Below are 27,365 nucleotides of genomic sequence, written 5' to 3' on the forward strand. Positions count from 1 at the left end.
TAAGGCAGAAGATTGTAAAATATGCAGGGTGATGTCTGTTAAGACCCTTCGTGATCGTGAGGGAAGATTACTTATTTGGCTCAGGAAGTTGGAAAAGAAGGATGGAGTGGTATCAAGTGATGAGGATGCCAGGTCAACGTCTTCTATAACGTCTCTAAAGAGGGGTAGATCATCTGTGGAGTTATCATCTGAACCCCCCTCAAAGGCTGTGCGTGGGACCTCCGATAGGTCTGGCAAGCCCGAGCCTGGCGAATCTCCTCACGGAAGTGTAAAGGAGAGGGAAAGGCAAGCACCTCAGGTGCAGAAGGCAAAATTTGATGAGGGCTCGGCCGGGCCTTCACATCAGGATAAGGTTTCTAAGTCCTTCAAGAAACCAACTGTAGAAGCTTCAACAGTGGTTAAAAAAGGCTCTAAAGCCTCTTCAGTGACTTTGTCTCCTCATCCGTCGACAAGCCATCCCGCGACGACTAAGACGACGGCGACGACGAACCTACAGCGCCTAGAGAAGAAGTATAAAGCTCCTGATGACAGTCCCGCCTGCTTGATTGGACAACCAAGACCAGACTCAGTCATATTACAGGCAGCGCAGAAAAAATCGCGGAATCCTTCGCCCACCCTCACAACTCCACCAGACAAGGAGGGTAGAAGGTTAGACAACGCTGGGAAGCGTTTTTCATCAATGGCTAGCTTGCTGGTCCGGGCGGCCAATGCCTTGGCGATTCTAGCGAGGTACGACCGCCAGATGTGGAGTGATGTTGCAGCCTATGTAGACCTACTGGCGGATGACCCTAAGGCCGAAGCACAAAAACCTCTGGAAGAGGGGCAACGTTCTTCTTCAGAAATGATTGACTGTGCGATGGACATCGCAACCACTTCTTTCCGTGCTCTGGGTAGCGCGGCTGTTCTTAGACGGCAGGGTTGGCTACGAGCTACTTACTTCCGACCAGAGGTTCAAAATAAGATTCTAGACTTACCCTTTGATGGGGACATGTTATTTGGAAAACATGTCGATGACACCCTGCAAGGAATAAAAAAGGACACAGACGGCTAGGGCTCTTGGTAACCTACAATATAGGAAAACACCGTTCCGTGGGGCAAGAGGAAGAGGCTTCACTTCGCCAAGAGGTGGTTATCAACAGCAACGGTACTCGTCGCAGTCGTACAGACCTCAGTACGGCAATCAGTATTATCAGCGACAGTCACAATCTCAGTCGTTCTCTCCTCAGAACTCTCGTTAATGTCAAGGGCGTCAAGGCAAGGACGCTGGCAAGCGTCAATAGCGGCCTCCTGACTCTGCCAACTGTTCCTCCGCTCCATGGGTCTCCAGTGGGCGGCAGGATAACTCAACGTCTGAGCAGCTGGGAAGAAATAACATCGGATCAGTGGGTATTGAACATCATCCGACATGGGCATACGTTAGAATTCCAGGAATTTCCACCTACAAGAGCTCCCCACGCCACTACTTCAAAACATCTAAACCTTCTGCAATTGGAAGTTCAACAAATGCTTCGGAAAGGGGCGATCCAACGTGTTCCCCTATCGCAAAGAGGAGAAGGCTACAAAATATGAGGCCTAGGCCTAATTTTTACTTTTTTGTACCTATTAGAGTGTATTTACCTATATATGTATATGTATATGTATATATTTCACTGAAAAAAACATAGGTTTTACACACGTTATAGTTAGCTGGACATTTTACTCCTATAAAACCAATGAAATTCCCCGTTATAGTTACTTCAGCTAACTATAACTCGCGCGCCCGCAATGCACTGCTGATGACTTCACATATTACATCACTCATGACATGGTCAGTGACATCACTCATGACATCACTGATGACATCATCCAGTGAATGGGCTAGTTCTGAAAATTAAATATGTTTTATATATGTATATCTGAAAGTTAATGGAAGAAGAATTGAGCATATAAGTGTATAAATAGCTGCTTTTTAGGTGAAAAATAGATTGTATTACTGACTGATTAAGTATATCTTGATGAGTACATGGGCTAATGAGTAATGTTTAAATATATTCATATCTGTATCTGTCTCTCAGTTTCTATGTAAGTGGCTGCATGTGTTGGTGAGTAGCTATATGAGTGATACATAAAGTCTATATAGGTTATTATTTGTTTGATTATTAGTTGGAGTGTCTGAGTGTCTAAGTGTCAATATGCTTCGTTGGGAGATCTTATGTAGTGCATAGATGCATGAATGAGTGACTTACTGTTTGTATGTGTTGTAGGCAGCATATATGCTAGACTGTATGGGTGAGTGAGTTTGTGTGGTAAAAGGCATATAGGTTATTTGTTTTTTTTCTGTATGAGTGTATATATGACTGTCTAAGTGAATGAATAACTGTTTTAATAGTGTATTTCTGAGTAAGTACATATGTTTTAAACTAGTACATATAACTTATGTGTGAATAACTCTATGGTTGAGTGTCGGTGTGTAACAGGATGATCAGGATGTATCAGTGTATAAGAACATATGATGACTGAATACATATGAGTGACTGTATATAATGTATGATTGACTGTATATATCTGTTGATGAATAAGTGGTTGTGTATATAGATCTTCGAATTACTAAATAGGTGTGTTTTAAGTGGCATTGGTATGGCTATTATATTGAAATTGTTATTTTCTACTTTTTGAGTGTCTGTAATAAAGGTTATATTAGGGTGAGTGAAGGTCTGCCACTCTTCCACAAGGATGATGTCATCAGTGATGTCATTTGAGATGTCATCAGTGATGTCATGAGTGATGTCACTGACCATGTCATGAGTGATGTAATATGGGAAGTCATCAGCAGTGCATTGCGGGCGCGCGAGTTATAGTTAGCTGAAGTAACTATAATGGGGAATTTCATTGGTTTTATATGAGTAAAATGTCCAGCTAACTATAACATGTGTCAAACCTATGTTTTTTTCAGTGAATTTCATAGGTTTTTTAAATGCAACTTCCTAACTATAACGTGTGTAAAACCTAGGGTTTTTTCAGTGAATTTCATAGGTTTTTCAAATGCTATTTCCTAACTATAACGTGTGTAAAACCTATGGTTTTTTCAGTGAATTTCATAGGTTTTTTGAATGCTAGTTCCTAAGTATGAAAGATATACCTGAAATAAATATCGACATACCAATCTTACGTGCACAACTGAGTGCACGCACCCACCTATTTATTTCATGAAAGCTTTCCAATTTAAACCTAATGAATTTCTTCATAGACCAATGAAAGAACTTATAGTACGTTAAGACACTGAACCTAGGCTTTATTTTTGTCATACAAACCTTTTAATTAAATGGAGCAGAATTTTTTTTAATCGTTCGTGCGTGACGGATTGTACACACCTTGATATTTTTTAAAAAAAATATAAAAGGTTTTATAATTGAATAATTGTATACTTAAATCGAGCTCTAAAAATATGTGAAATCCGTATGTTTGAATTCACTTCTTTTCACGTTTTTAAAGTTCACTAAAGAACATCGCTACTTCCAAATCACGTTCGTAACTAGATAGTGTCACCGCCTACACGTCCTGAGAAGCGCATGTAAAGTCCTGTGACTTGAAAACAACACTTGCAATTGGTTGTTGGTAGTTTCTATTCTGGAATTTACACACAGCACTCCACCCACTTCCATCGCTTTCTTTTCGACTCTCAATACAGAACAACGTCGAACATCTTCCCGAAGACTTTGCTGCAATGGCTACCGTTCAGCATTCATCTTCCGAATCTGAAGGAAATGAGCGACCACCTTTGACTAGAAAAACGGAGGCCACGCTATTACCATCAGAAGTGACCAGCACATCTTCTGCAGAACGACCTGTATCTCCATCGAGTGCTGACATGGACTTGAAACCATATCTGTCGAACGTGCACATGAAATGCAAGAACTGTGGAAAGCGTCTTGTATACGGAGAGCAAAGCTTTATTGTAATTAAACACAAAATTGAGAGTCATAAATGCTCCAAGAAAAGTTAAATTTCTTCACTTTATTTGGATAGTATGACATACTGAAAAATGTCGTAGCAACTTTAAGAAATCAAAAGCATCATAACACTTGTTTAAAAAAAAAAAAAAAAAAAAAAAGTTCTTTTCAGAACTAACTCTTTGTACCAAAACGAGCTCCAAGAGCATATTAGCTGATATTTTCTCGCCGCTTTCTTTTAGTGCGCGACCGGGTGCGCGCACCCATCCATCGCATAGAGGCAGCGACACACGCATGTGAAGTCATGTGACTTTAGAACAACACTTCCAATTGGTTCTTACTAGTTTCTATTCTGCAATTTACACGGAACACTCCACCCACTTCCCTGGAAAACCAGTTTATCGAAAAACTTTTAAAGCCTCCTCTTATGAAACATTCGACATCGTTCACATAGCAGAGTAGTAAATAGCACTATATACACTCCGTCCCTTAATTATAAGAGACTTATTGCTATGTGAGAACAACTTTTGTTTTCACGCGATAATGTGAAATGCTGAGCCTGTTACAGAATTTTCTTTCACATATATGTTACTATTCTCCGAGCACTAACACCGTAGAAAATACCACCAATAGCGGTGATATTTTTTACACCGAGAACGGGCGATTTGTATCGCTTAGAGCCCTTACAATTATAAAGTTTTATTTCCTAAGTCTCTGATCTCCAACTGTGCAACGTGGCTCCCCTGTGTCGTAATGAGGTCCATAGACAAAAACTACAGGGCCAGCATTATACACATGCACAGAACCACAAAACCACAAGAGCCACCATGTTAATATATATCCTTAATATAATAAACCTCTGAGAATAAATACATATTTCCGTGGCACCCCATAACAAAAATTTGGCGTCCTCTGACTCTGCTCCATTACCAAACACCCTAACCCCCCGCCCCCTTCACTCTTCACGAAACTCCGCACTCCACCCGGACCCCCTATTACAAACCCCCAACCTACCCTCCCTGCCCAAGCCCAAGCCCACCATGAACCTCAAACCGCCCCTGGAAAACTTATAAGACACAGGATTACTAAAACTCAAAGAATAGGCAACAGGCAGATAATCTAAATAGTACATAAAGGCACATATTTTTTCCATAATACTATTGAAAAACATGTTCTATTTTTTATAAATCTATCCTGCATCTCACCCTCTAGAACCGCTTTCAAAACGTTAACTTTAAACCTCTACATTTCGTTTTCAAACCATACACTTTCAATTACATTTTTTTTTTTTACAATTCATGTAATGTTACACACCTTTTCAAAAATACACCAGTCCCTATTATTTATAAGGATTTATTTTCAGTCTTCATCAGTGACACTTTCTTAACATATAATGAAAATCACTAACTTTTTAAACGACAATGCTAATGCGGTAAAAATAACCCTTCATTTGCTTTCCTTTAAGAATGCAGACTATCTACCCCACGCATGCGTTTCTTGATATTTGTATTTTGCAGCGAATACCGACCTTGAATCGGAAGACATGAACAAGAGCTCCATTGTCATATATTCATATCATATTCATTAAGCTTTATTCGATTTTGTTTCAAACCATAAAAGCATACAATGTAAAAAAAATATACAGTCATGATTTAACAAACAACATACATTTTAAAAGGAACATAATCTCATTAGGTTAAATAAAATTAGCTGACCCAGTTGTTATTAATGACTATGAAATTTACATGATATGCACCCGCCTAATATTGACAGTTGTTATATGGGGTGAAAGGGTTAAATTGAGGTGGGTTGCTATGCTTAAAAAGTCTATGCGGAAAAGAGTTAAAAGAGGGGAAACTGCGCTCATTTGGTGGCCAGGATCTATAGCCCAGCTTAGTGTTGTGATTGGCAGTCTGTTTCCGAAAGGGGTTATATGATTCACTTGGATAAAAGTCATGTAGGTCCCAAGTTGTTATAGGACCATCACCTTCTTGGGGCTGCCACGACTGAAGATAGGGGACAACTTGTCTGCTCCTAAATCTGATTAGAATCAGATCCCCGCAGACATCTTTTCGAAGGGGACCCAACCATCCCACTCTCCTCACGCTGACTATCCTGCCATCGAGGTTATGGGGTAAGGGTCTATTTTTCGATAGCCAGAACTTAACTTTATTTAGCAAATCGCTGGTTCTCTCAGTTTTTCCATGTTTCAGGGGAAGAACCCCCGACAGGATGGACACGAATGGAGCGGCCTCTGGGGGGAGATTAATACGAGGAGTCTTAGTGCTCAATATTGCAATCTGAGGCAGGTATGGGTAGTACTTTAGGGACAAGTGGGCACACAGTAGTGGAGACAGTTACTTGTGTTGGGGGAACTGTGTTTTGCATAGTTTGTTTGGGCAAATTAGGAAGACCAGCCTGGGGTGGACACTTAGATGTAACTGTGTATGCCTGATTGAGTTTAACAATTTCCTCAATCCCCGTTAGTCTGTCCCCCAAGATGTTAAATTTGTCGATCAGGGGATGGATAATAGTTTTGATCAACTGTTCCATCATGGTCAGTAAAACCAATTGGGGAGAGGATGCTGGGTCATCTACTCTTTTGCCCTTCACAGGAGTTAACAGAGCCATGTTAACAGGCGGGTTTAAGTCTGATGACACACCCTGCAATTTAGATGTTTCGGTTTGGGACCCACTTTCTCCAACCCAGTCATGTTTCCTTTTACCAGATGTGGCCTTAATGGGAGTTGTATTTTTTGCATTTAATTTTATGGGAGTCGGTAGAAGCCCCTCTGTACTAACGCTGTGAGCTAGCGGACTGGCGTTAGATACCAGGTAGGGTGATGTAACAAGGGTGTACCTGATATTACACCTACTGTTTAAGTCGTCTAGCCAGGGGGGATTAGATGCTGTACTTGAAGTTTTAGTAGGGGGATCCATGCTGGTAGGGTATGTTTAAGGTGGGCAATGTAATAGAAAACAAAGCAAACAACTGTACTAATTAATCGTACCACAATGACAATAGTATGCCCGTCTAGTATCTTTGGGCAAAAGTTCAACCAGGGGGATATATTAAGTAGCCACTCCCTTATAGGTATGGGTAACAGTGTCAAGCCAGATGTAATAGTCAGTGGAGTGGGCAATCAGTGGCTTTACCTCTTCTTAGAAGACCAAGGGGGGTAGCCCGTCCCGGCCTCCTCTGGCCTCTGAGGGCCACAGAGGGCCCGCCCTTTGCCCAAACTTAGCCCCGCGCGGTCCCACGCGCGTTCCGCGACGCGGAGGAAGCCTCCTCCTTTTCTGCGCCTCCGGGCGCGCTGGGCCAGGAAGTGACCCGCTCGGCCTGCTGGGACCTGTAGTTCCCCGGCGGCCGTGAAGCAGGAAATCACCGGCGGCAGGGTGAACAATCAGGGTGTGGGCCCCAGCAGCGGCGTGTGGCGTGTGGTCCGAGTTCCAGGTATGCCCCAAAGCAAAGTTTCTGCCCCCGCTCCTCAGTGGGAGCCTCCTCCTTTTCTGCGCCTCCGGGCGCGCTGGGCAAGGAAGTGACCCGCTCGGCCTGCTGGGAGCTGTAGTTCCCCGGCGGCCGTGAAGCAGGAAATCACCGGCGGCAGGGGGAACAATCAGCGTGTAGGCCCCAGCAGCGGCGTGTGGCGTGTGGTCAGAGTTCCAGGTATGCCCCAAAACAAAGTTTCTGCCCCCGCTCCTCAGTGGGAGCCTCCTTCTTTTCTGCGCCTCCGGGCGCGCTGGGCCAGGAAGTGACCCGCTCGGCGTGCTGGGAGCTGTAGTTCCCCGGCGGCCGTGAAGCAGGAAATCACCGGCGGCAGGGGGAACAATCAGCGTGTGGGCCCCAGCAGCGGCGTGTGGCGTGTGGTCCGAGTTCCAGGTATGACCCAAAGCAAAGTTTCTGCCCCCCTGCAAAGTTTCTGCCCCCCATTGTCACATTTGAAACTGAACGTTGCATCTGCTCACACACATCTTTCACTTAGCTAACATTCACAGAAAACAGCATTGATGTAAAAAAAAATTGACCTTGCTTTACAACTTGCTCAAATGACTCCCTTATTTTTTAACGCATCCTCCACTTCAAGAAAAGCGACTTTTTTGATAAGTACTAAGCAATATATAAGTGACTAGACTCCTAGAAAATTTATCAAGTCATTCTGCTCCTCTCCACTACATAGCCGGCGACCTAATTCTGTGGAGTTGCTATACAACCGGCAGTGCTGCGCCGTTTCCTTTACCATCTTGGGAAATTCAAAATGGATGTCCCTCCTGCCTTCGCAAACGAGCCGGACCACTTAGAACTATTTCGACAGAGAATGCTTCTATACTATGGCACTTTACCACTCTCAACTTTGAATACTTCATATCGATTATCAATTATCATTTCGATATTCGTATTTCACCTGTGTGCAGCCTGTATTTCATTGCCTGAGCTGTGATTTCACGTGGGCCCTGGATTTATGTCTCTGCAATTTGGTACCTCCTGAAGCGAATTACAATCACCTCATGAATCCGTTACTTGATCATGAACAGCTTTGTTACAACGGAGGGTTTATGGCCTTTGCAGCGATACAAGGAGTTCTGGGTCATTGGAATATATTCGCAGCGGCACAAGATTTCCTAATGGAGAGCTACATCGAAAACCCACCGAGCTGCCCTATGATGGTAAAAGACGCTCCAATAATGACAGATCATGAATGCTCCTTTCATCTTCTCAATTGGATGGCTGACATGTTTTCAGATGATAACAGTGATTTCCTGTTAGAAGCACTTGCTGCCTACTTTGCCTACACAATGGACGGTTAACTCTTTCCTAACAGAGAACTACATCGAAAACTCACCGAGCTGCCCTCTGATAATAAAAGAGGCTCCGATTTTAACAGATCATGAGTACTGCTTTACTCTTTTCCATTGGATAGCTGACATACTTTCAAATGATAAAAGTGATTTCCTGTTAGAAGCAGAAGCTACCTATTTTGCCTAAACAATGCTTCAATAACTCTTATACAAGCCATTGACGTCCTCATTTCCTTTTGCTTCCCTATATTCTTCACGTTCTTTTCCATATTTTCTTTTGAAGAACAGACCTATTGGCTTTACTAACAGTGGACATTATGATTTCGTGCTGGTTAAATTTTGGTCTTTTATGTGGACTACATTTGTTTCTTCAGCTACTCGATTTTCAACTTTTTTTACCAGTCTAATCTCAACAATTCTATTGCATATCTTATCTAAGGTTATTTCAAACGTACTCGATGCAAAACTCGCTAATATATGCTACATGTGCCCTAATTAATGTGTAAATTTTAAACGAGTTTTTTATAACTGTAAACGCCATTTCGCATCTCAACTGCTTATTTCCGCCTCACACGCCTCTACTCCTTTAATTTCCTATAAAATTATGTTTTTAAAATACTTTACAGAAAAATGTTCTTTCAATAATATTTCCATTATTACTTGTGCTGTATTTCAAATGCAATACTACAACCTTCAAAAGATATCTCAATACAGTAGTTCTCCTCAATAGTGATTTGCGCAGCATCCAACAGATTACATACATGTTCCTCACCATTTTATCGCTTTTGGCGCCTTTTTTTCCCCTCACACACTGACATAACACAAACTTGATAGTGCTTCGCATGTAGACAGGTGATTGATAAAGTAATGATGTATAACCACTTGCATTTTCATATATCGTTCCCTAACTGAAAGGCCAGAGACCTTCTTCCATTTATTAAAATATGATATACTTCCTCATAAAAGTGTACAATGCTTTTTTCCAACTATATTCATTTTTCTTCAACTATAGCGTTTGTATTCCATGTACTACTGACAATACCAATTACTGTGTTTTTTGCAATTTCTGTACTCCTATTACATAATGATTTGCCTTTAAAACAGTACATTTCTAAATAAACATTTCAAATATTCACGGTTTCTCTTTTAATCCATAATCTCAACTGAAATGATTTCATATTGAAAAACTATTCATGGGTTCCACATAACCTTAACTGTAGACACTGAGGACCTTATTTATGAAGACCTTCCGCCGCCGGTGCCTCATTTTTTAAAATGGGAAAAAGTGACGCACCGGTGGCGCAAGGCCTTCATAAATAAAGTCCTGAATGTTTTCTTTTCTCGACCTCACTTACTGATACTAGAACCTGCAAGCCAATTACGGCCCGTGAACTCTTTCTTAGTAGGTCGCGCACCGTACAGACAGTTATACCACTGGTAAAAAAATTTTTTTACTGTTACCAAGCACCGCCACAGTTCCGCTTCACTCAGACTTAATCACTGCTCCCACGCTTCTACAGGCCAGACGCTGTCGTATTTCTCTCCTTATCACCCTTTCATCTCCACAATAACAAACAGTCTCCGCCTGCCACCACAGAACAGAGTCAGATGCAGAGGCACCAAAGAGTGAACCCATCACCAACTGCCATCTCCGGCTGTTTCCATGGTTACACTTCATTGTGCACCTTGCTGAAGGCACAGGTCAAAAGTTCATGTCTCAACGTTCTACAGCAAACTAAGAAGACTATTTTCCCTCCAGAAACACCTGCCAATCCACAGCTCTGTTACATGTCTTTTTTTTTTTCACACCCAATAGTACTTTTCGTTTAACATAAACATTAACATGCAACGTACTGTTCAATCTCCACTTATTACAATCAACCAATCATTTTTATTTTTTTAACCACACCCAGCCTCTTCCTCTTTCTTTATTTAGAATTTCAACTTCTAACTACAGTTCCACTTCCAGAACCGATCGGAGGACGACTACAAATCCCTTGAAAATTAAGGTCTGGCTAATAGGACACAGTTATATTCACTGGAGTGAAAAATATGCAGTAAGCAGACGAATTTGCAACCTCGCTTACCAAATGTACACATAACATGGATTGCCAAAAGAGGATTGAAATGTCACCAATTGATTCCATTGGTGAAAACTTTTATGCATCTCCCAGAACCAGACCTTATAATTGTGCACTGTGGTGGGAACGATCTAGGCACAATCACTAGGGTAGGTCTGGAAATGCTTCTAAAAGACACCTTTCGACAATTGATGACACTTTTTCCTCGATCTGCCTTGGTATATTCCAAAGACAGAAATGGAATTGGTCCAAACAACATTGTGCACAATTTGAGAAAGCAGGGAGACATGTAAATAAATCTGTTTCTGCGTTCCTCAGAGATTATAGCATGGGTTCTATTTACCACAAAAACTTGCGATACCACATGCAAGACGTCTATAGGAGAGACGGTGTTCATTTCACGAATGAGGGAAACAGAATCTTCCTCTGCAACATCAGGCTCTGCATCGGTACTTACTTATAAATGCAGAAAACACTCAATTAACACAATGGCTCTTTTCAGAGCCACCTTATATCTAAGCACTCAAACTTCTGATTTATCTCCATTTTCACACTCTTGTAAATAGGAGTGCGCGACCGGGTGCGCGCACCCCCGATTTTTTTTCTGGAAAATTATATCTTTTTGCGTTTAAGGGCCTTACTGCACACCCCGAGAAAAGCTACGCAGCAAAACAATCTCTACCTTCTCCCCTTTCCATGTTTCAACGCTTTGAAATGAACAATATATTTACTCGCAGTGACAAAATGGCGGACAAAACTTCCTGATTTCCTTCGAATCGAACGTTAACAGACGTCACGCAGCAAAAAAAAATTCAGCTCACGCGCAACCGCTTGAGTGTGCGCACGCGTGCGCGCCTATAGATATATAATTGACTAACTTTAATTTTCTCAACAACTACTGAACAGATTTACACCTTTCCAAAAAAAGCGTAATCTGCGAACCGGACTCTACAGTTTTGCCAAATTTCTTATAAATCCATTCAGCCGTTCGACCTGTAGCCGAGTCTAAAGGTCCTATGGAAAATAACATGCAGAAAACACGTTTTGGGACCCCCCTTATATCTCAGCCCCCACTTGACCAATCCCCCGCAAACTTTCAGGGAAGGAGCGCAGCGGACCGAGCCATCTTCTTTGAGAAATTAGCTAAGATTCTTCAACCAGAGCCAAAGTTATTCCAAATAGAATGTTGAGGATTTCCTATGGAAAACAATCCTAACTATAACTACCTACTGGCGACCGCCAGTAGGTAATATATATATATATATATATATATATATATATATATATATATATAATTACTGAGGCTCCCATTCCGACGACGGGGAATGATACAAGCAATGGGAATCCTATGAAAGTTACCAATACTGGAGAACTAAAGTTACAGGTAAGTAACTTGTTTCATATCCACCACAAAAGCTCTGAAACTGGGCCAGCAAGTTGATATCTCTCTGAAGAAAAGATTGAGCACCCTTGTACAATAACCACCACCTTTCATTGAGTTTACCTTTTTTTTAGTATGCTTGGCCAATTACAGAGCCTCTTTTCCATAAAATTTAACATACATATAAATGTCTGTTATTAGTTTAAACTTTGTAAAGAGTCAGTAAGTAGGTTATCATATGACCATATATAGATTTGGCTATTACACCTCAAATATTATTTAATTAACTTGGACTGACAAATGTGGAAATAAATTACAAAGATGATTTACCCTTTTATTTTTCAGATCCGTTATATTTCGCAAACTCAAGGATTACCAGGTGAACAGTTGTTAAATGTGGGAGCAAAAACTGCAAGATTTTTCTGTCGAGAGCTGGATGCATCATATTCTGGATGGCGGCTAAAGGTAAGGCCCACAGGAAAATAATTCTGGTTATATGGTTTCATTAGTGGTTTGAAAGGTAATATTGATAAGTTATTTTCAACCTGGTGCAATTTATTGTGTTCCAAAATTACCACCATGATTATTCTTTGCTAAGAACTGCATGCTGGCAATTTTTTTTAATTTTTCTTTTTTTACAGATTTTTATATAGCACAAACTTGACCCGAATCGGGTATCAGCGCTTTACATAGCACCAGAGGCATTACATGAGGACATATTCATTTTTGTTAGGCACAGGGAGATTAAGTGATTTACCCAGAATCACAGGATGTTCAGCGTCATTGCCGAGACTTGAACCCAGTTTCCCAGATTTGTGGTCGACCACCCTAGCCGTTAGGCTAACTCCTCTCCTCTCCCCAATTGCAATTGTGTTTTGCCCTTCAGTCTGTGGCTAACTGAGTGTGAAAAACATACAATTTCATACACCCCCAAACCCCCAATAAACTTTCACATTGTTTAAGTATGCTGGAGTTGGAACAGTCTCCACCATGCTGAGCTGGTTTCTTGAAGGCCCCCTGCTCAAACTCCACTTAACTCTTGGGAGCAAACAACTCTGTTGCTGCACTAGACAAGTGTCCTGATATGTGGCTGATGCTGATGTGCTCAGGCTAACTGTAGGGTACAGTTGCATCAACCCTCTCCATGGTCCACTAGTGCTTGAGGAGGATTGACTACTAGCTGTCATTTGGGTAAGGGGTGCCAATAAGCCTGCACATTATTAGTTAGAGACCTGCTGCTATGTGTAGGGAAGTGGGTTTCTGTTGCAGTAACCCCCCCCCATTTTTTGCCTGATAACTGATGCACGTTTCCTTGGTGTGCCCTGGGTCCTTGCAAGTCGGGTACCCAGGGCCTGTGTCCCTTCCCTAAAAACTGTACTAAAGGATAAACACAATTGGCATCTCTGGCCACATGTAGGCCACTGGTAAATGGCACCCTAGGTACCAAGGGCACTGTGACCAGAGAAGACCCCTAAGGGCTGCAGCATTTATTGTGCCACCTTAGGGGCCCTGTACCCTGACACACATACACTGCCGTGGCAGGCTGAGTACCTTGGTACCGAACTAGACAGTCGACAAGGCACACATCCCTGTGTGCCATGCCCACAAACACACTGCCCTGGTATGCATTAGTCACCCCTCTAACTGGATGCACTATGCCAGTGGTGTGGGCACAGGTGCATGAGCCCTGTGCACCTACAGTACCCAGGGTCATTCCTGGGCACTGTAAGTGCAGTGATGCCATTAAGATTATATGGTGCTGGGATGTTATTACGAACTCCACAGCACCATAATGGCTACCCTGACGACTGAGGTTTGGTATCAAACTTCTCAGCACATTAAACCCACACTGATGCCAGTGTGGGTTTTAATGTAAAATGTAATACAGAGGCCATCTTGGTTATTCAACCTGAAACCTAACCTACAATCCACGTCTTGTCTGAGAGGCTGCCTAGGCTGCCACACAGCCACACAGCAGGCATGTTGTTGGACCCCTGGGTAGAGAGCCATCCACTCTCCTGGGCCTGCAACAATGCACATCCTGTGCGAGGTCTCCTCCCCCAGGATGAGCAGAGGAAGCTTCAAAGGCATGCCGCCTTTGTGAGCTTCTCCAGGCCACTTGCTGTACTCCGCAACTTGCCCCCACTGGTTCTGACCCCCACTCTGGTGGGAAGACAGGTGGGAAACCCTATGTGAGGAAAGGGGGTGTGGCTGCCTTTGCCAACCCCACCCCTCAGGTGGGAGAGGCGAGGTGAAGCACAACTCCCGGCTCCAGCTATCTTGAGGATGGGGAGCCCTGCCCAATCACAGATAGACCCCTGCCCCCCTCCCACAGGAGAGGAGCAGGATAGGGTTTGTACTCACCCCAGGACAGTAACCCATTGGTCCCTGCCCTTAACCTACCTGTAACTCCCCTAAATTTAGTATTTAGGGGCACCCTGAACCTTCCTTCCTCAGATCCTTATTTGAAATCTGGAAAGAAGAACAAGGAGGAGGACCTGCCGTGCAGCTGCTTACAAGAGGACAACACCAACTGACTTAGCCCCAGCCCTACTGACCTGTTGATCCTTGAACCTGGTCCTGCTAAACCCCGGCGTCTCCTGTGGTCAGCAACCTCGAAAACCCCTGAGGACCTGCCTGCCTTGCTCAACTAAAACTGGGACTCCCATGAGCAGTGGTTCTGCTCAAAAAGCAACACCCCTAGTGCCAGCCAGGAACCGCAAATCCAGCACACTCGGCACCCGCCGAGCCCGGCCTGTGCCTGAGTGGAGAAAGACCCGGAGGACGTCCACCCGGGGTTTTTGACCTGAAATCCAGTGCCCAAGGAGCCTCCTCGACGACCCAGGCGACGCCTGCTGCCTCGCAACCAGGGACCCCTCCAACCGCAGCTAGCTAAGGGTAAGATTTCCCGACTGGAAAACAAAGGTTAGGGAGGGTCAAGGGGACTATGTTTAGAGACCTACCAGACTCAATACCCCTAATCAAACTACCAAGAACAAAAAGAGTCGGAAGGTCTGTTAAGCTACGTAGCTGAGTTTATGAGGTCCTTCTAAAATGACCCTTTTGGATTGCACTAAACCAGACCAAATGGTAACATGACACGATAATGTATTTGATATCCTATCAGCCCACCCATCTGGCGGAGCCTCGTCATGTAGGACGTCTGACCAGGTGGTGAGTCTTAGCCCAGATGTATTGGCTAGACACCACACACTACTGGTTCATCATATGAACGTGTCCGTGCCACTGAATGGTGCTGAGAAAATGCAGTGCAAAACAGGGAATAAAGAATAAGTGATCTTAAAATGACGGTCGAGGTAAAGAAAAATGTTTTTATTGATGATATTCACCAAGACGCCAGATTAAAAAAGAGTGTGGGACAGTGTGAAATAATCACTGTGATGCTTGGTTGTGTTAAGGATCAGGCCAACATGTTTCTGCCGAAGGTGAAACTACACCGGCGTTCTTCAGGGCCGAATACACAAAGATGTTGCTACTGCAATGATACACTCAGACAATTAATACAAAGTGCAGACAGAAAAAGGACAGACCAAATGATTTGTTTAAAGTACTGTCCAAACTATTGGTGTGGTCTGATAGACCATCCTACCATCTCCTCCCGATCAGTAGTAAATAGAGGTAGAGATCCCAGCAATGTGTGGGAGTCGAGCCTCACCTCACCCGGCTTAGGTGTCAGCCAAGAGGTACCGACGGAGAGAGCGGGGCCTCAATCTCCGAGCCGTCGCCGGGTGAGGTGAGGCTCGACTCCCACACATTGCTGGGATCTCTACCTCTATTTACTACTGATCGGGAGGAGATGGTAGGATGGTCTATCAGACCACACCAATAGTTTGGACAGTACTTTAAACAAATCATTTGGTCTGTCCTTTTTCTGTCTGCACTTTGTATTAATTGTCTGAGTGTATCATTGCAGTAGCAACATCTTTGTGTATTCGGCCCTGAAGAATGCCGGTGTAGTTTCACCTTCGGCAGAAACATGTTGGCCTGATCCTTAACACAACCAAGCATCACAGTGATTATTTCACACTGTCCCACACTCTTTTTTAATCTGGCGTCTTGGTGAATATCATCAATAAAAACATTTTTCTTTACCTCGACCGTCATTTTAAGATCACTTATTCTTTATTCCCTGTTTTGCACTGCATTTTCTCAGCACCATTCAGTGGCACGGACACGTTCATATGATGAACCAGTAGTGTGTGGTGTCTAGCCAATACATCTGGGCTAAGACTCACCACCTGGTCAGACGTCCTACATGACGAGGCTCCGCCAGATGGGTGGGCTGATAGGATATCAAATACATTATCGTGTCATGTTACCATTTGGTCTGGTTTAGTGCAATCCAAAAGGGTCATTTTAGAAGGACCTCATAAACTCAGCTACGTAGCTTAACAGACCTTCCGACTCTTTTTGTTCTTGGTAAGATTTCCCGACACCAAAAGACACCCCTGCATCCGGCGCCCCACAGCCCCCTGTACCCAACTCCTGGGTGCCTACCTATCCTCCAAGGTCCCAACTTATCTCTCGAAGTGATGGTCGCTCCTGAAGAATCTCCGTCCCTGAGCCTGCAGCCTTTGTTCAACATCCAAGTCTTCCATTGAAGAACATTGAGCGCTCGTCAGCTCAAAAGCACCCTGCACCCAGCCGCCCGAGTCCCCCTGGCAGTGCAACCTTTGTTCTAATCTAATTCCCCACTAGCCCTGAGCAAGTGACCAGGAGCCTAGCTCCCACAGCCGCATGGCCTGCTTGCCAGCAGCCACCAACCGAAGGCCCCCTGCCTCTCATTGGATAACATTGGGCCTAACTACCTCTGCACCCGGCTGCCCACGTGCTGCTGAGTGTGTACCAACTGAGAAAGATCTAAAATTGGCTATCCAATCACTAGTCATCTCGAGGATCGAATACGGCTGCACCACATTAGCGGGCTTACCAAAATCATCCACAGCACCACTAAAAGCATGCCTCAACGCAGCGGTGAGACTCATTACGGGAACGAAGAAATTCGATCACATATCTCCTCACCTGAAAGCACTAAACTGGCTACCTTACGAGGCTAGAATTCAAATGAAGATGGCCTGTATTACGCATAAAGCTGTACATTACAACACGCCTAGATACCTAGCCAAGAAACTTAAGCTCTCAGGAGGTAACAGAACAACGAGAAGCGCAAAAGATTTGCTATTACGACCAGCCTTTTTCCACAAGAAAAAGACCTACAACCGAGCATTCTCCGGAGCTGCCCCCAGAATCTGGAATTCACTCCCTCCAAACATCAGGAAGATTCGAAATACAACAACATTCAAACGAGAACTGAAGAGCCACTTGATGAGTAAATACCCTACTTAGAGAAACCTACCGATCACTGGGATGTACAATTCAGCTAACTAAGGACCGCCCTCTTCCTGGAAAATTGGATGATCATCAGCGGATAAGAAAATGATGCCGTGCACAAGCCGAGACTTGGCACTTTGCTGCTACCTCATATATGTGTGAACTTTAACTATATCTCACAGTCATACTATAGACCTTCTTTCTCACTTGATTTATTTAGCCATATATGTGGAACATTTATCTATATGTCACAATCATACTATATATCTTCTACCGCACCTGATTTATTTATACTTATTATCCTTGATATGCACTGGGACACCTTATAACCCTACCTCAACGAGCACGGCTTGTTACTTTGACACAAACCAAACCTTGCTCGCCACTTACTGTTAATTACACAGTCATTTTGAATTATTTATTTAACCTCGTCCATACTGTATATCGCTTTCTACCTCATTATTCTCTTGTTGGCACTACTGCTTTTATAATGTCTATATGTAATTCTGTCCTTGTTAAGCGCTCTGATACCCACAGGTCTTGTTCGCGCTATACAAAACACTATAAATAAATAAATAAATAAACTGAACCTACCTGACCCTGGGAGACCCCTGAGTCTTTGCCCAGAACCTTAAATCTGCCAGTCGAGTATTTACCCAAACGCTGATAACTCACTTTTCTTCCATAAGGTAACATTGACTGGTTTCACTTGGAAATTCTTTTAAGTGTGGAGTTTTGAAACTTTAAAATATTCATCTAAAATCAGCTGAACAACGAATTCCAATGTACTCCCCTTTTATCAGGAGAGAACCCAATGCTGCATCTTTTAGCCCAGCACTGACCCCGAAAAGTGATTTTAACCGTACTTACCAGTAACTTGAATTTCCTTCCATAGAAACTTTTCTGGTGAAAACCAGACAATGGATTCCTAAGTGTTGATTTTCAAAAACTACAAATATTCCTTAAAAATCACCTGTATGACTTTTTTCAATTGGTTATGGGAGATGCACCAGTGCTAGATTCAGGATCCAACACTGAGTAAGAAAATAACGATAACATTACTTACCTGCGAAGTGAATTTCCTCCCATAGGATAACGTTGGTGATTCTATGTGAAAAAGTTTCTAAGTGTCAACTTTTAAAATAAAATAATATTCCTTTAAAAATCACTACCATAACCAAAATGCTTTTACTTAACTGTTTACAGTAGATGTCCCAGGACTGAATCTAGGATCCAGTCCTGTGGTTAGAAAAGTAATCTATAAAGGAACTAATTGCATTTATCTAGAAATTCCCATTGAGCTCAATGTTGCATAGTGTTTGAAATTGTGTTGCCTAGTGCAACAACTGTAACTATTGTAATCATAAAGTCTATTGCCTATTTGAAAAATATTTAACTAAAGTAACTCATTCTGAGAAAGTATATTTTGATACCTTGTTGGTTCTAAAATAAAACTATATCTTTTGATACAATACAATTGGCCTATAGTTCAGTTCTTGAGTGTGTGAGACCATTTGCTGACTGAGTGTGTACAACAAATGCTTTACACTGTTCTCTGATACTGCCTTACTGCTAGACTATGCTACCACTTTAGAGACTACGGTTATATCTAACTTTAGCCTCTGCCAAACCTCTGGGGACTGTGGACTCTTTGCACACTGTACCGTACTTTGGTCCAGTATATACAGAGCCACTTTCTTACACTGTGGGCCCCAGGAATGGGTCAGGAGTCTATTTGGGGGCTTGAATGTAATCTCCAAAGGGATGGCGGTGCATCCACCTAGCAATTTGCCCTTTACTAGAAGGGATGGCCATGGATCTAAACAAATGCAAGTTGTTCTTCTAGATGAACTATATCCTTGATCTCTACTATATTCTGATGGACTTACAACTGCAGATTACTCACCTTTTGAATATTTTGCTAGCTTCAGACTGGGTTTACAAACTTTCTATAGCAGTATCTCTGGTAGGTGGTGCAAGGTGGCTTCGCACTGATGCTGTTGCAGAAACAATGTGAGGAGCCTATAAAGGCTCCACTCCTGCTCACTGACATCAGTTTGGTCCTGAGGTCTGTGAATGCTGGGTCGCTTTTCCCACACTCTTTGGGATTCAGTGGCTCAATTCCTCCCAGGTGTCCTGGAATATCTCCGACCTGGCCTAATCCAAGCCATACAGGATGGTCATGCTGCAGCCAAGTTCACAATGCATTGTTACTTGGGTTCCTCGCCCTGTTGCAGGAGGTACTTTGCCTCTGGAAATGGCTGGATCATCAAATGGTTATCCTGGCATGATCTCAGCAAGTGATGCCTAGCATTTCTGATAGATACATCTGCCGTGTGGATTCCTCACCTTGTGAATATCCCCTTGCGTTAGCAACATTCGGAAATTCTTTTCGTAGCCTCGCGCCGACGTGGACTTGGACGTCATAGAGACACGGCCAAGCATGCGACTACGATGACGTCACCGACGCCTATAATAGGCCCACGCCGGCGTGATGACATCAGTTCCCTTTTTTCCGCGTCGTCGACACTAACGGTTATCGGGAATCTCAGTAGCCAACTGGTACTTTGTTGCCTTTTTGTTACCGTTTTCTGCTTCTCTGTATCCTGTCTCTTCGACGATGTCAACAAAGAAGTCCGGCTTCAAGCCCTGCAGGGAGTGCGGTAAAATGATGTCTATTACCGACCCGCACGATGACTGCATCTGGTGTTTAAGTTCTGACCACGATGTGGATGGTTGTTCCTCATGTCGGAAGATGAACCCGAAGGCCCTGAGGGAAAGAGAGACCAAACTCCTGGTGGCAAAGCTGAAGGCTGGAAAAGGAAAATCTTCAAGGTCTCGTTCTCGAATGGCGCGGTCGAGGTCGAAGTCAAGATCTGGATCTCGAGAGGGGTCATCTTTGAGGTCCGCTTCACACCATGTGTCGAAGTCGAAGAGGAAACATAAAAAGAGGAGGCATGAGTCCCGACGTCGTTCCGGTAAGGAGTCGGGGTCAAGGTCACCGAAGAAGGTGCGTTCTAAGGTGGTTACGCTGGAAGTCTCGGAACCAGAAGGTGAGGCCTCACCTTCGGAGTCGCGGGTGCAGTCCCCGACTCCGGCTTCGAATCCGTCTCCGCCGCCGTCCCCGATGCGAGATGAAGAAGAGGTTCAGGTGGATGTGGGTTCTACGCCTGCTGAAGAGCCGAATCCAATCCCTCCTCAAGACCAGCCTGGGGGTTTACAGCCACCCTTTCCAACCCCAGGCCAGGACCCATCGGCGTTTCTCAACACTATGTATGGCGTCTTTTCAAGGGCATGGTACCCCTCTGGCGCACCTTCGGGTCCCATGGGTCCTCTGGCTTTCAATCTTGGAGTCCCTCAGTCCTATCCTCCTGCTCCATTTATGCCTTATATGCCGGCTCCGACGCCGCATTGGCAGTTTCCGGCTCCGCCGAAGTAGTCGACGCCGCTTCCGGTGTCGCCCGCTCCTGAGCGACCTCGAGGTCATCCCGCTGAGCCTTCGGATTCGTTGCCGACGTCGTTCCCGACTCCGTCGGAGCCGTTGGTGGATCCGGCTGCGAGGCGTGTGAAGGAGAGGTCCAGAAGGGGAGGCACAGCGCCTTTATGAAGAAAGGATGTATATGGAGTCGCATCCTGATTTGGAGGAAGGTGATTTGGATGAGGACTGTTTTGGGGATCTGGCTGACGCTGGTAGTCTGGATTTCTCTCCTGAGTGGGAGTTACCTTCAGGCTCTGGTACACCTTCTAAGGATGTCCAGCCTTATCATGTGGTGATGAGGAAGGCTGCAGAACTTTTGCAATTGACTTTGCCTACGGTGGAGTTTAAGTCCAATATTCTCACTGAGGTTTTGCATTCTCCTAGTTCTGTGGTAGAACCGTTGCTTCCGTTTAATGACGCCTTAACGGAGCCCATTTTGGAGGTGTGGAAGAAACAGTTAAGGGCTATCTTTCTGCGCTGTCTGCATTTCTCTGCATGCCTGACCAGCCGTCTCTTTTTAAGTCGCCTGTTGTTCTTAGGTTTTTGAAGGGCCTTTCAAATAAGTTCCCTCCTACTCCTTTCATTGTGCCTCAGTGGGACTTAAATCTTGTCTCGACCTTTTTGATGGGTGCTCACTTTGAGCCTCTTCATAAATGTCATATGAGGCTTTTGACTCTTAAGACAGTCTTCCTCGTTGCAATAACCTCAGCAAGGAGGGTAAGTGAGATTCAAGCTCTTAGTTCCAAGCCCACATTCCTGTCCATTCATGCTGATCGTTTGGTTCTTAGGACCAGGGCTGCTTTTCTCCCTAAGGTGGTGACTCCTTTCCACCATGGTCAATCCATTACCCTCCCTACCTTTTATCCTCCCCCGCACCCTTCCAAGGAGGAGGAGAGATTACACCGTAAGGACCCCAAGAGGGCGGTGTCCTTTTACCTGGACAGATCTAAAGACTGTTGTTTGGATGACAAGCTCTTCATTGGGTTTTCTGGCTGCAAGAGAGGAAGGATTCAGAAAAGGGGGTGGTGAAAAGGGGGTGACGATGAACAAAGTGTCTGAATTAAGCAGACCACTCTTACCCAGTCCAAAGATCAGGGCTTGATCCATCACCGTTTTTTAGCTCACTGCACCATCCCAGCTCAGAACCTGGCTACATGCAAATTAGTCTGACCCTGGCATAGTGCATCATGGGAACAGGGCAGACCAAACTACCAAGCCAATTCTTATACTGGGAAGGAAACAAGCTTCCGGGGACCGGTTTCTGGCATTTCAGCCGTCTTCGGCCCGGCTTGCTTGAATCCTGATGGTGCAATGAGCAAGGGACTCACATCTGAGTATACCCTTCCACGCTTATGATGGACAAAAACGATTCAGGAAAGGGGGTGGTGATGAACAGAGTGTCTGAATTAAGCAGACCACTCTTACCCAGTCCAAAGATCAGGGCTTGATCCATAACCGACGACGGCTGAAATGCCAGAAACCGGTCCCCGGAAGCTTGTCTCCTTTCTGGTAAAGAATTGGCTTGGTAGTTTAGTCTGCCCTGTTACCATGATGCACTGGGCCAGGGACAGACTGATTTGCATATAGCCAGGTTCTGAGCTGGGATGGTGCAGTGAGCTAAATAACGGAGATGGATCAAGCCCTGATCTTTGGACTGGGTAAGAGTGGTCTGCTTAATTCAGACACTCTGTTCATTACCACACCCTTTTCTGAATTGCAAGAGAGGAAGAGCGGTCCATAAGAGAACATTGTCAAGATGGATCGTCCTCTGTATTAAGATCTGCTACTCTTTGGCCGGTAAGGAGCCTCCTGAGGGTATAGGGGCTCATTCTACTAGAGCTAAATCTTCTACCTCCGCTTTAGCTAGAGGTGTTCCTGTGGAGGATATTTGTAGGGCGGCAACTTGGTCTTCCCTCCACACTTTCGCAAAGCATTACTGCTTGGATTCCGAAGTGAGGAGGGACGGGCAATTTGCGCGCTCTGTCCTCCATGATTTTCTGGTTTAGAAGAGTGGACTCCCTCCTCCGGGAGTGGGGACTGCTGTGGGACTCTATTCATAAGGTGAGGAATCCACACGGCAGATGTATCTATCAGAAGAACATGTTACTTACCTTTGGTAATGCTTTTTCTGGTAGATACAATATCTGCCTGTGGATTCCTCACTGACCCACCCGCCTCCCTGTTGTCCACTCTTCTATAACTGGTTTACTGTATTGTAATGTATATACATTTTGTTGTCAAGGAGATGTTTCAATTGCTTTCCTGCATTTGCTTCACACTGTGTGTGTTAACTTGACTTTATGTATTGTGTATACTGTGTATATATCTACTGTCATTGGTCCGTCCGTGTGCCTCGAAGGCATGGAAAAAAGGGCGGAACTGATGTCATCACGCCGGCGTGGGCCTATTATAGGCGTCGGTGACGTCAGGGGAGTCGTGTGCGAGGCCGTGTCTCTATGACGTCCAAGTCCACGTCGGCGCGAGGCTACGAAAAGAATTTCCGAATGTTGCTGACGCAAGAGGATATTCACAAGGTGAACAAGGTGAGGAATCCTCAGGCAGATATTGTATCTACCAGAAAAAGCGTTACCGAAGGTAAGTAACATGTTCATCACGAGTGGCAGTTACAGCCAGAGATGGTACAAGGTCTCTTCTGGGAAGTTTTTTTTTTTTGAAGTTTTTTATTAATTTAGCACAGTTACTTAAAACCATTGCTATAAAAATCAGCATTAGCACATTTATAAAAATCAGCATTAACACATTTGTCGTATTAAAAGACAGAGCTGAGAAACAGCTCTTCAGGCTTAGTGTCCATTATGCTTATAGAGAAAACAGTCGCCGATGGAAACATTTTGCTGAGCTACACCAAATAAAAGGTGATTAAAACAAAGGGTGCTAAACCACAGGGGAGCAAAAGTCTGTACTGAGTTTTTGAGGGGGGAAGAGATAGGAGAGCGGGGGCCGAAAAAGGTATCAAAAGATTGTCCAAGAGTCTCACAAATTTTCCAGACCTTGCAAGCACTTGAGTGTCAGTAGACGCAAAACAAAGGGCTGAAGCCTCCCGGCATGTCATAATGCCCCATCTTAAATAAACTGGTTTAAGGAGAGACCTTCTGGGGGCAGCTAGGGCCGGGCAACAGCGAAGGAGATGCAGCCATTATTCGCAATGGTATTTGCACCATCTACAGGCCCCCCCCCCCCCACACTTGTTGGAGCCCATCTGTTAAAGGCCGTCGAACGCAGGCATAGAAGCCGCATGAACATTATATTCTTCCGTGCCACTGCGTTTAAATTTTCCTGGAAATAAGCTTGTGTTTCCCGGGAAGATACGAAGAGTTCAAGGGGAGCAAAATGGTAGATGTTTTTACAGAGTGCAGATCCATACGATGGGAAATTAATTTGACCTGCCTGTTGATGGCATTTTTCCAGGCTGAGTATGGAATAGTGTCTGAGAAAAGAGATGTGTTGTCCATCTCCAGCACTCTTATGGCCTTTGCAATATGAGTGTTCCAAGGGTTACCAGGACTGGAAAGTTTCTTTTAGCTGGAATTTTAAAGTATTGTCGCCAGCTTTTAGTGTCCTTATAAAATATTTCAGGGTATCGGCCTCGCAATAGAATGATTGTCTTTGTAGGCCCAGCTCCAAACGTAATCTTGCCCGCTGAATGAAACTTGGAAGGTGGAAGATTTTTTTATAGGTGGAGATTTGGGCGAGATCAAGACTAGCAGAGCATGCGCCGGGAAAGGCCTGATGCCTGTAGGTTAAGGCAGGAAGAAGAGTAGCTTCCCACAGGTATTTCCAGCAGACTTTATCGAATGCCTTGGCCGTGTCCAGAGCTACCACGGCCAAGGGTTCCATTTTTTCTACCCATAAGTCCATGTTCCCCATTAAGAGGTGTATTTGGTCTTCGATATGTCTCCCAGCCACGAACACCTTCTGATCTGCATGTATCAATTTAGGTGTAAAGGGTAACTTTCTGCATTTTTATAATTGCTGGACCAGCCCTTATTGTTCAAGTAATGTGTTGCAATGCTTTTTTCGAAAGGCCTGCAACACTTCTTTACACCCTCTCCTTTGCTCATGCCACAGTTGGACCTTAGCTTGGTCCTCAGATGTTTAATGTGCACCTTTTGAGCTGCTTCACAGCTGTCCTTTACTGCTCTTCACCATCAAGATTGTGTTTCTCGTCACCATAAATTCCCCTGAGTGTGCTTTAAACTCCATGTTAACCCGCCATATAAAACCTTCTCTCCAGACAAGCTGGTTCTGTGTATTTGAGCAACCTTCTTGTTGAAAGTTGTGATGGCACACCACGTTGGCTAACAATTGTAATTAAAGATTACTTGGTCAACTAATCAGAAATTGGGCAAACAAATATTATAACAATTACAGAAACCCAGGTCAAAATCTAATGTGAAATTGATTCATTAGTATCAAAATATGTTAAGAATTTGTACACATAGTAAATATACTTTAGATAATTACATGTTTCAGAAAGGTTATTTTTATTCCTATAAACATGTATGTAAAAACAGTTCATTCTGCCATCAAAGGTGTAAATAAAACCAGTCTAATTGAACACTCATACCTCTGCATTCATCCTGCTATTGTGCATGATTATTCAGTGATTTCATAAGATAAGATAAGAAAAGAAAGGAAAACCGAGCCTATGGAATATATCTGTTTTCAAGTAAGTTCCTATAATTCTGAATAGACCATTAGGGATACATGATTGAAGATGGTGTAATGATTGATATGTGTCTATAGTCTGTAATGGATCAAATTAATAACAATAAACTTCGCAGTTTATCAGCCTTTGATGCTTTAAGGCCTTCCACAATGAGGTAAGGTGAATAGAAGTTAGATTTTCATCTGTAGCTTTGGCTTGTCAAGACTGAATATTTACATGTACACCATGGCTTAGGGTGTTGGCCAAACCATCAACCTTGCCCAGCATTCTGTGCTCGGCATCACCCCACTGAGGAAGAGAGGTTTTATGTTGTTCATACAGAATAACACTGGGTGAACGATCAGCTCTTTGAGTCGTTTGCTGGCCCGAAAAAAGGCATGGCCATGCAGTAATGACCATCACCTGCTAGATTGTGCTCTGTATCAGGATCTGCAATGCATTGGCCAGAAGGAATGCAAAGGTGTTCCACAAGAGTCAAGGCTGCTACCACAATTGTGATGGCACGCAAAGTTCCTGTCATGGAGATTGCTACATGGGTGTCACTCCATACATTCACGAAAAACTACTGTCTGGATAGTCTGTTTCGGGGGCGGGGAGCGAGAGGCTTTGTCTGCTCGTTCCTACAAGTCTTTTAGGTTTGAGCCTCATTCACAGACGCACCATAGAGGTACTGCTCAGGTATCTGTTTAAAAGGTGACAAATCTGCGGTGGGAGATCTCTAGCAGAAGATCAAGTTACTTACCTTCTGCCAAACACTTTCTGGTAGACTTTATCTAACCTCAGATTCCTCACCAAGAAAACAGATATTGTTAGAGCCTCCTCCAAAGCCATCTCGACCCCCATCGAGATATCTGCAATTGTGCATCCATCAACAGTGAGACATTGGACAGCGGAACATTACAGCAAGATATTACAGATCGGCACCTAGATCTACTTCCATGTTGGTGACCTTGAGATGGAAGAAGTCAGGGACTCTGCAGCTTCTTTTTGACGCCACGTGGGCCTGCTGTCGATGGAAAGGAGCCCGTTCAAAAGATGCCCACAATGCCACTCCAAGTTCCCACATACTGACACTCAGTATGCAACAAGTGCCTTTCACCAGACCATAAGGAAGAAACCTGCCCAGCCTGTGCCCAATTTCGGTCGAAGAAAACCATATGGATTTGACGGGCCGCTAGGCAAGAGATGCAGCGGCAGGCACCGGAACCGGCCAACATCTTCGATGATGACCAAGAACTTCCAGAAGCTCAAGATTCGGACCTAGAGATCGTCGCCGTCGAAGACTACTCTGACTCCGATGACGAGATCCCACCGGGGCAAATCGTGAGTACACTGCCCCCGACACCAACTAGCCTGTTACCGAAGGCTCCGGTCGAGGCATCGCCAAGAGGCCTTAGCCAAGATCCGAAAAAACATTAGACCGCCCGCCATCCGGCTTGGCTCCGAAACCTAAGCCTTCAGAGACCCCAGGGCCAAGTAAAGTCATCCCTAAGAAGGTTCTAGAGCCCAAAAAGGTTGTCGACCCGAAGGGCGTCGACCCGAAGAAGGCCGTACAGCCCAAAAGCGTCGACCCGGAAAAGCCCGGTCAGCCTAAAGGCGTCGACCCAAAGAAAACAGTCGACCTGAGCAAGCCAGCTGTACCGAAAGTCGCTGACCT

General features: G+C 44.3%; 1 protein-coding gene across 3 annotated transcripts in view; it reads left to right on the top strand.

The window, feature by feature from the left end:
• The window catches only part of HIPK3 (homeodomain interacting protein kinase 3), a 565,819-nt gene that overhangs the window by 236,599 nt on the left and 301,855 nt on the right, over positions 1-27,365 (top strand). For all 3 annotated transcript variants that reach the window (XM_086955870.1, XM_086955868.1, XM_086955869.1), the window contains exon 4: positions 12,534-12,653. In XM_086955870.1, the coding sequence (XP_086811996.1) occupies positions 12,534-12,653 (120 nt within the window). The remainder of the gene's footprint in view (positions 1-12,533; positions 12,654-27,365) is intronic.

Source organism: Lissotriton vulgaris, chromosome 2_1 (genome assembly GCF_964263255.1).
Source record: "Lissotriton vulgaris chromosome 2_1, aLisVul1.2, whole genome shotgun sequence".
Lineage (NCBI taxonomy): Eukaryota > Metazoa > Chordata > Amphibia > Caudata > Salamandridae > Lissotriton > Lissotriton vulgaris.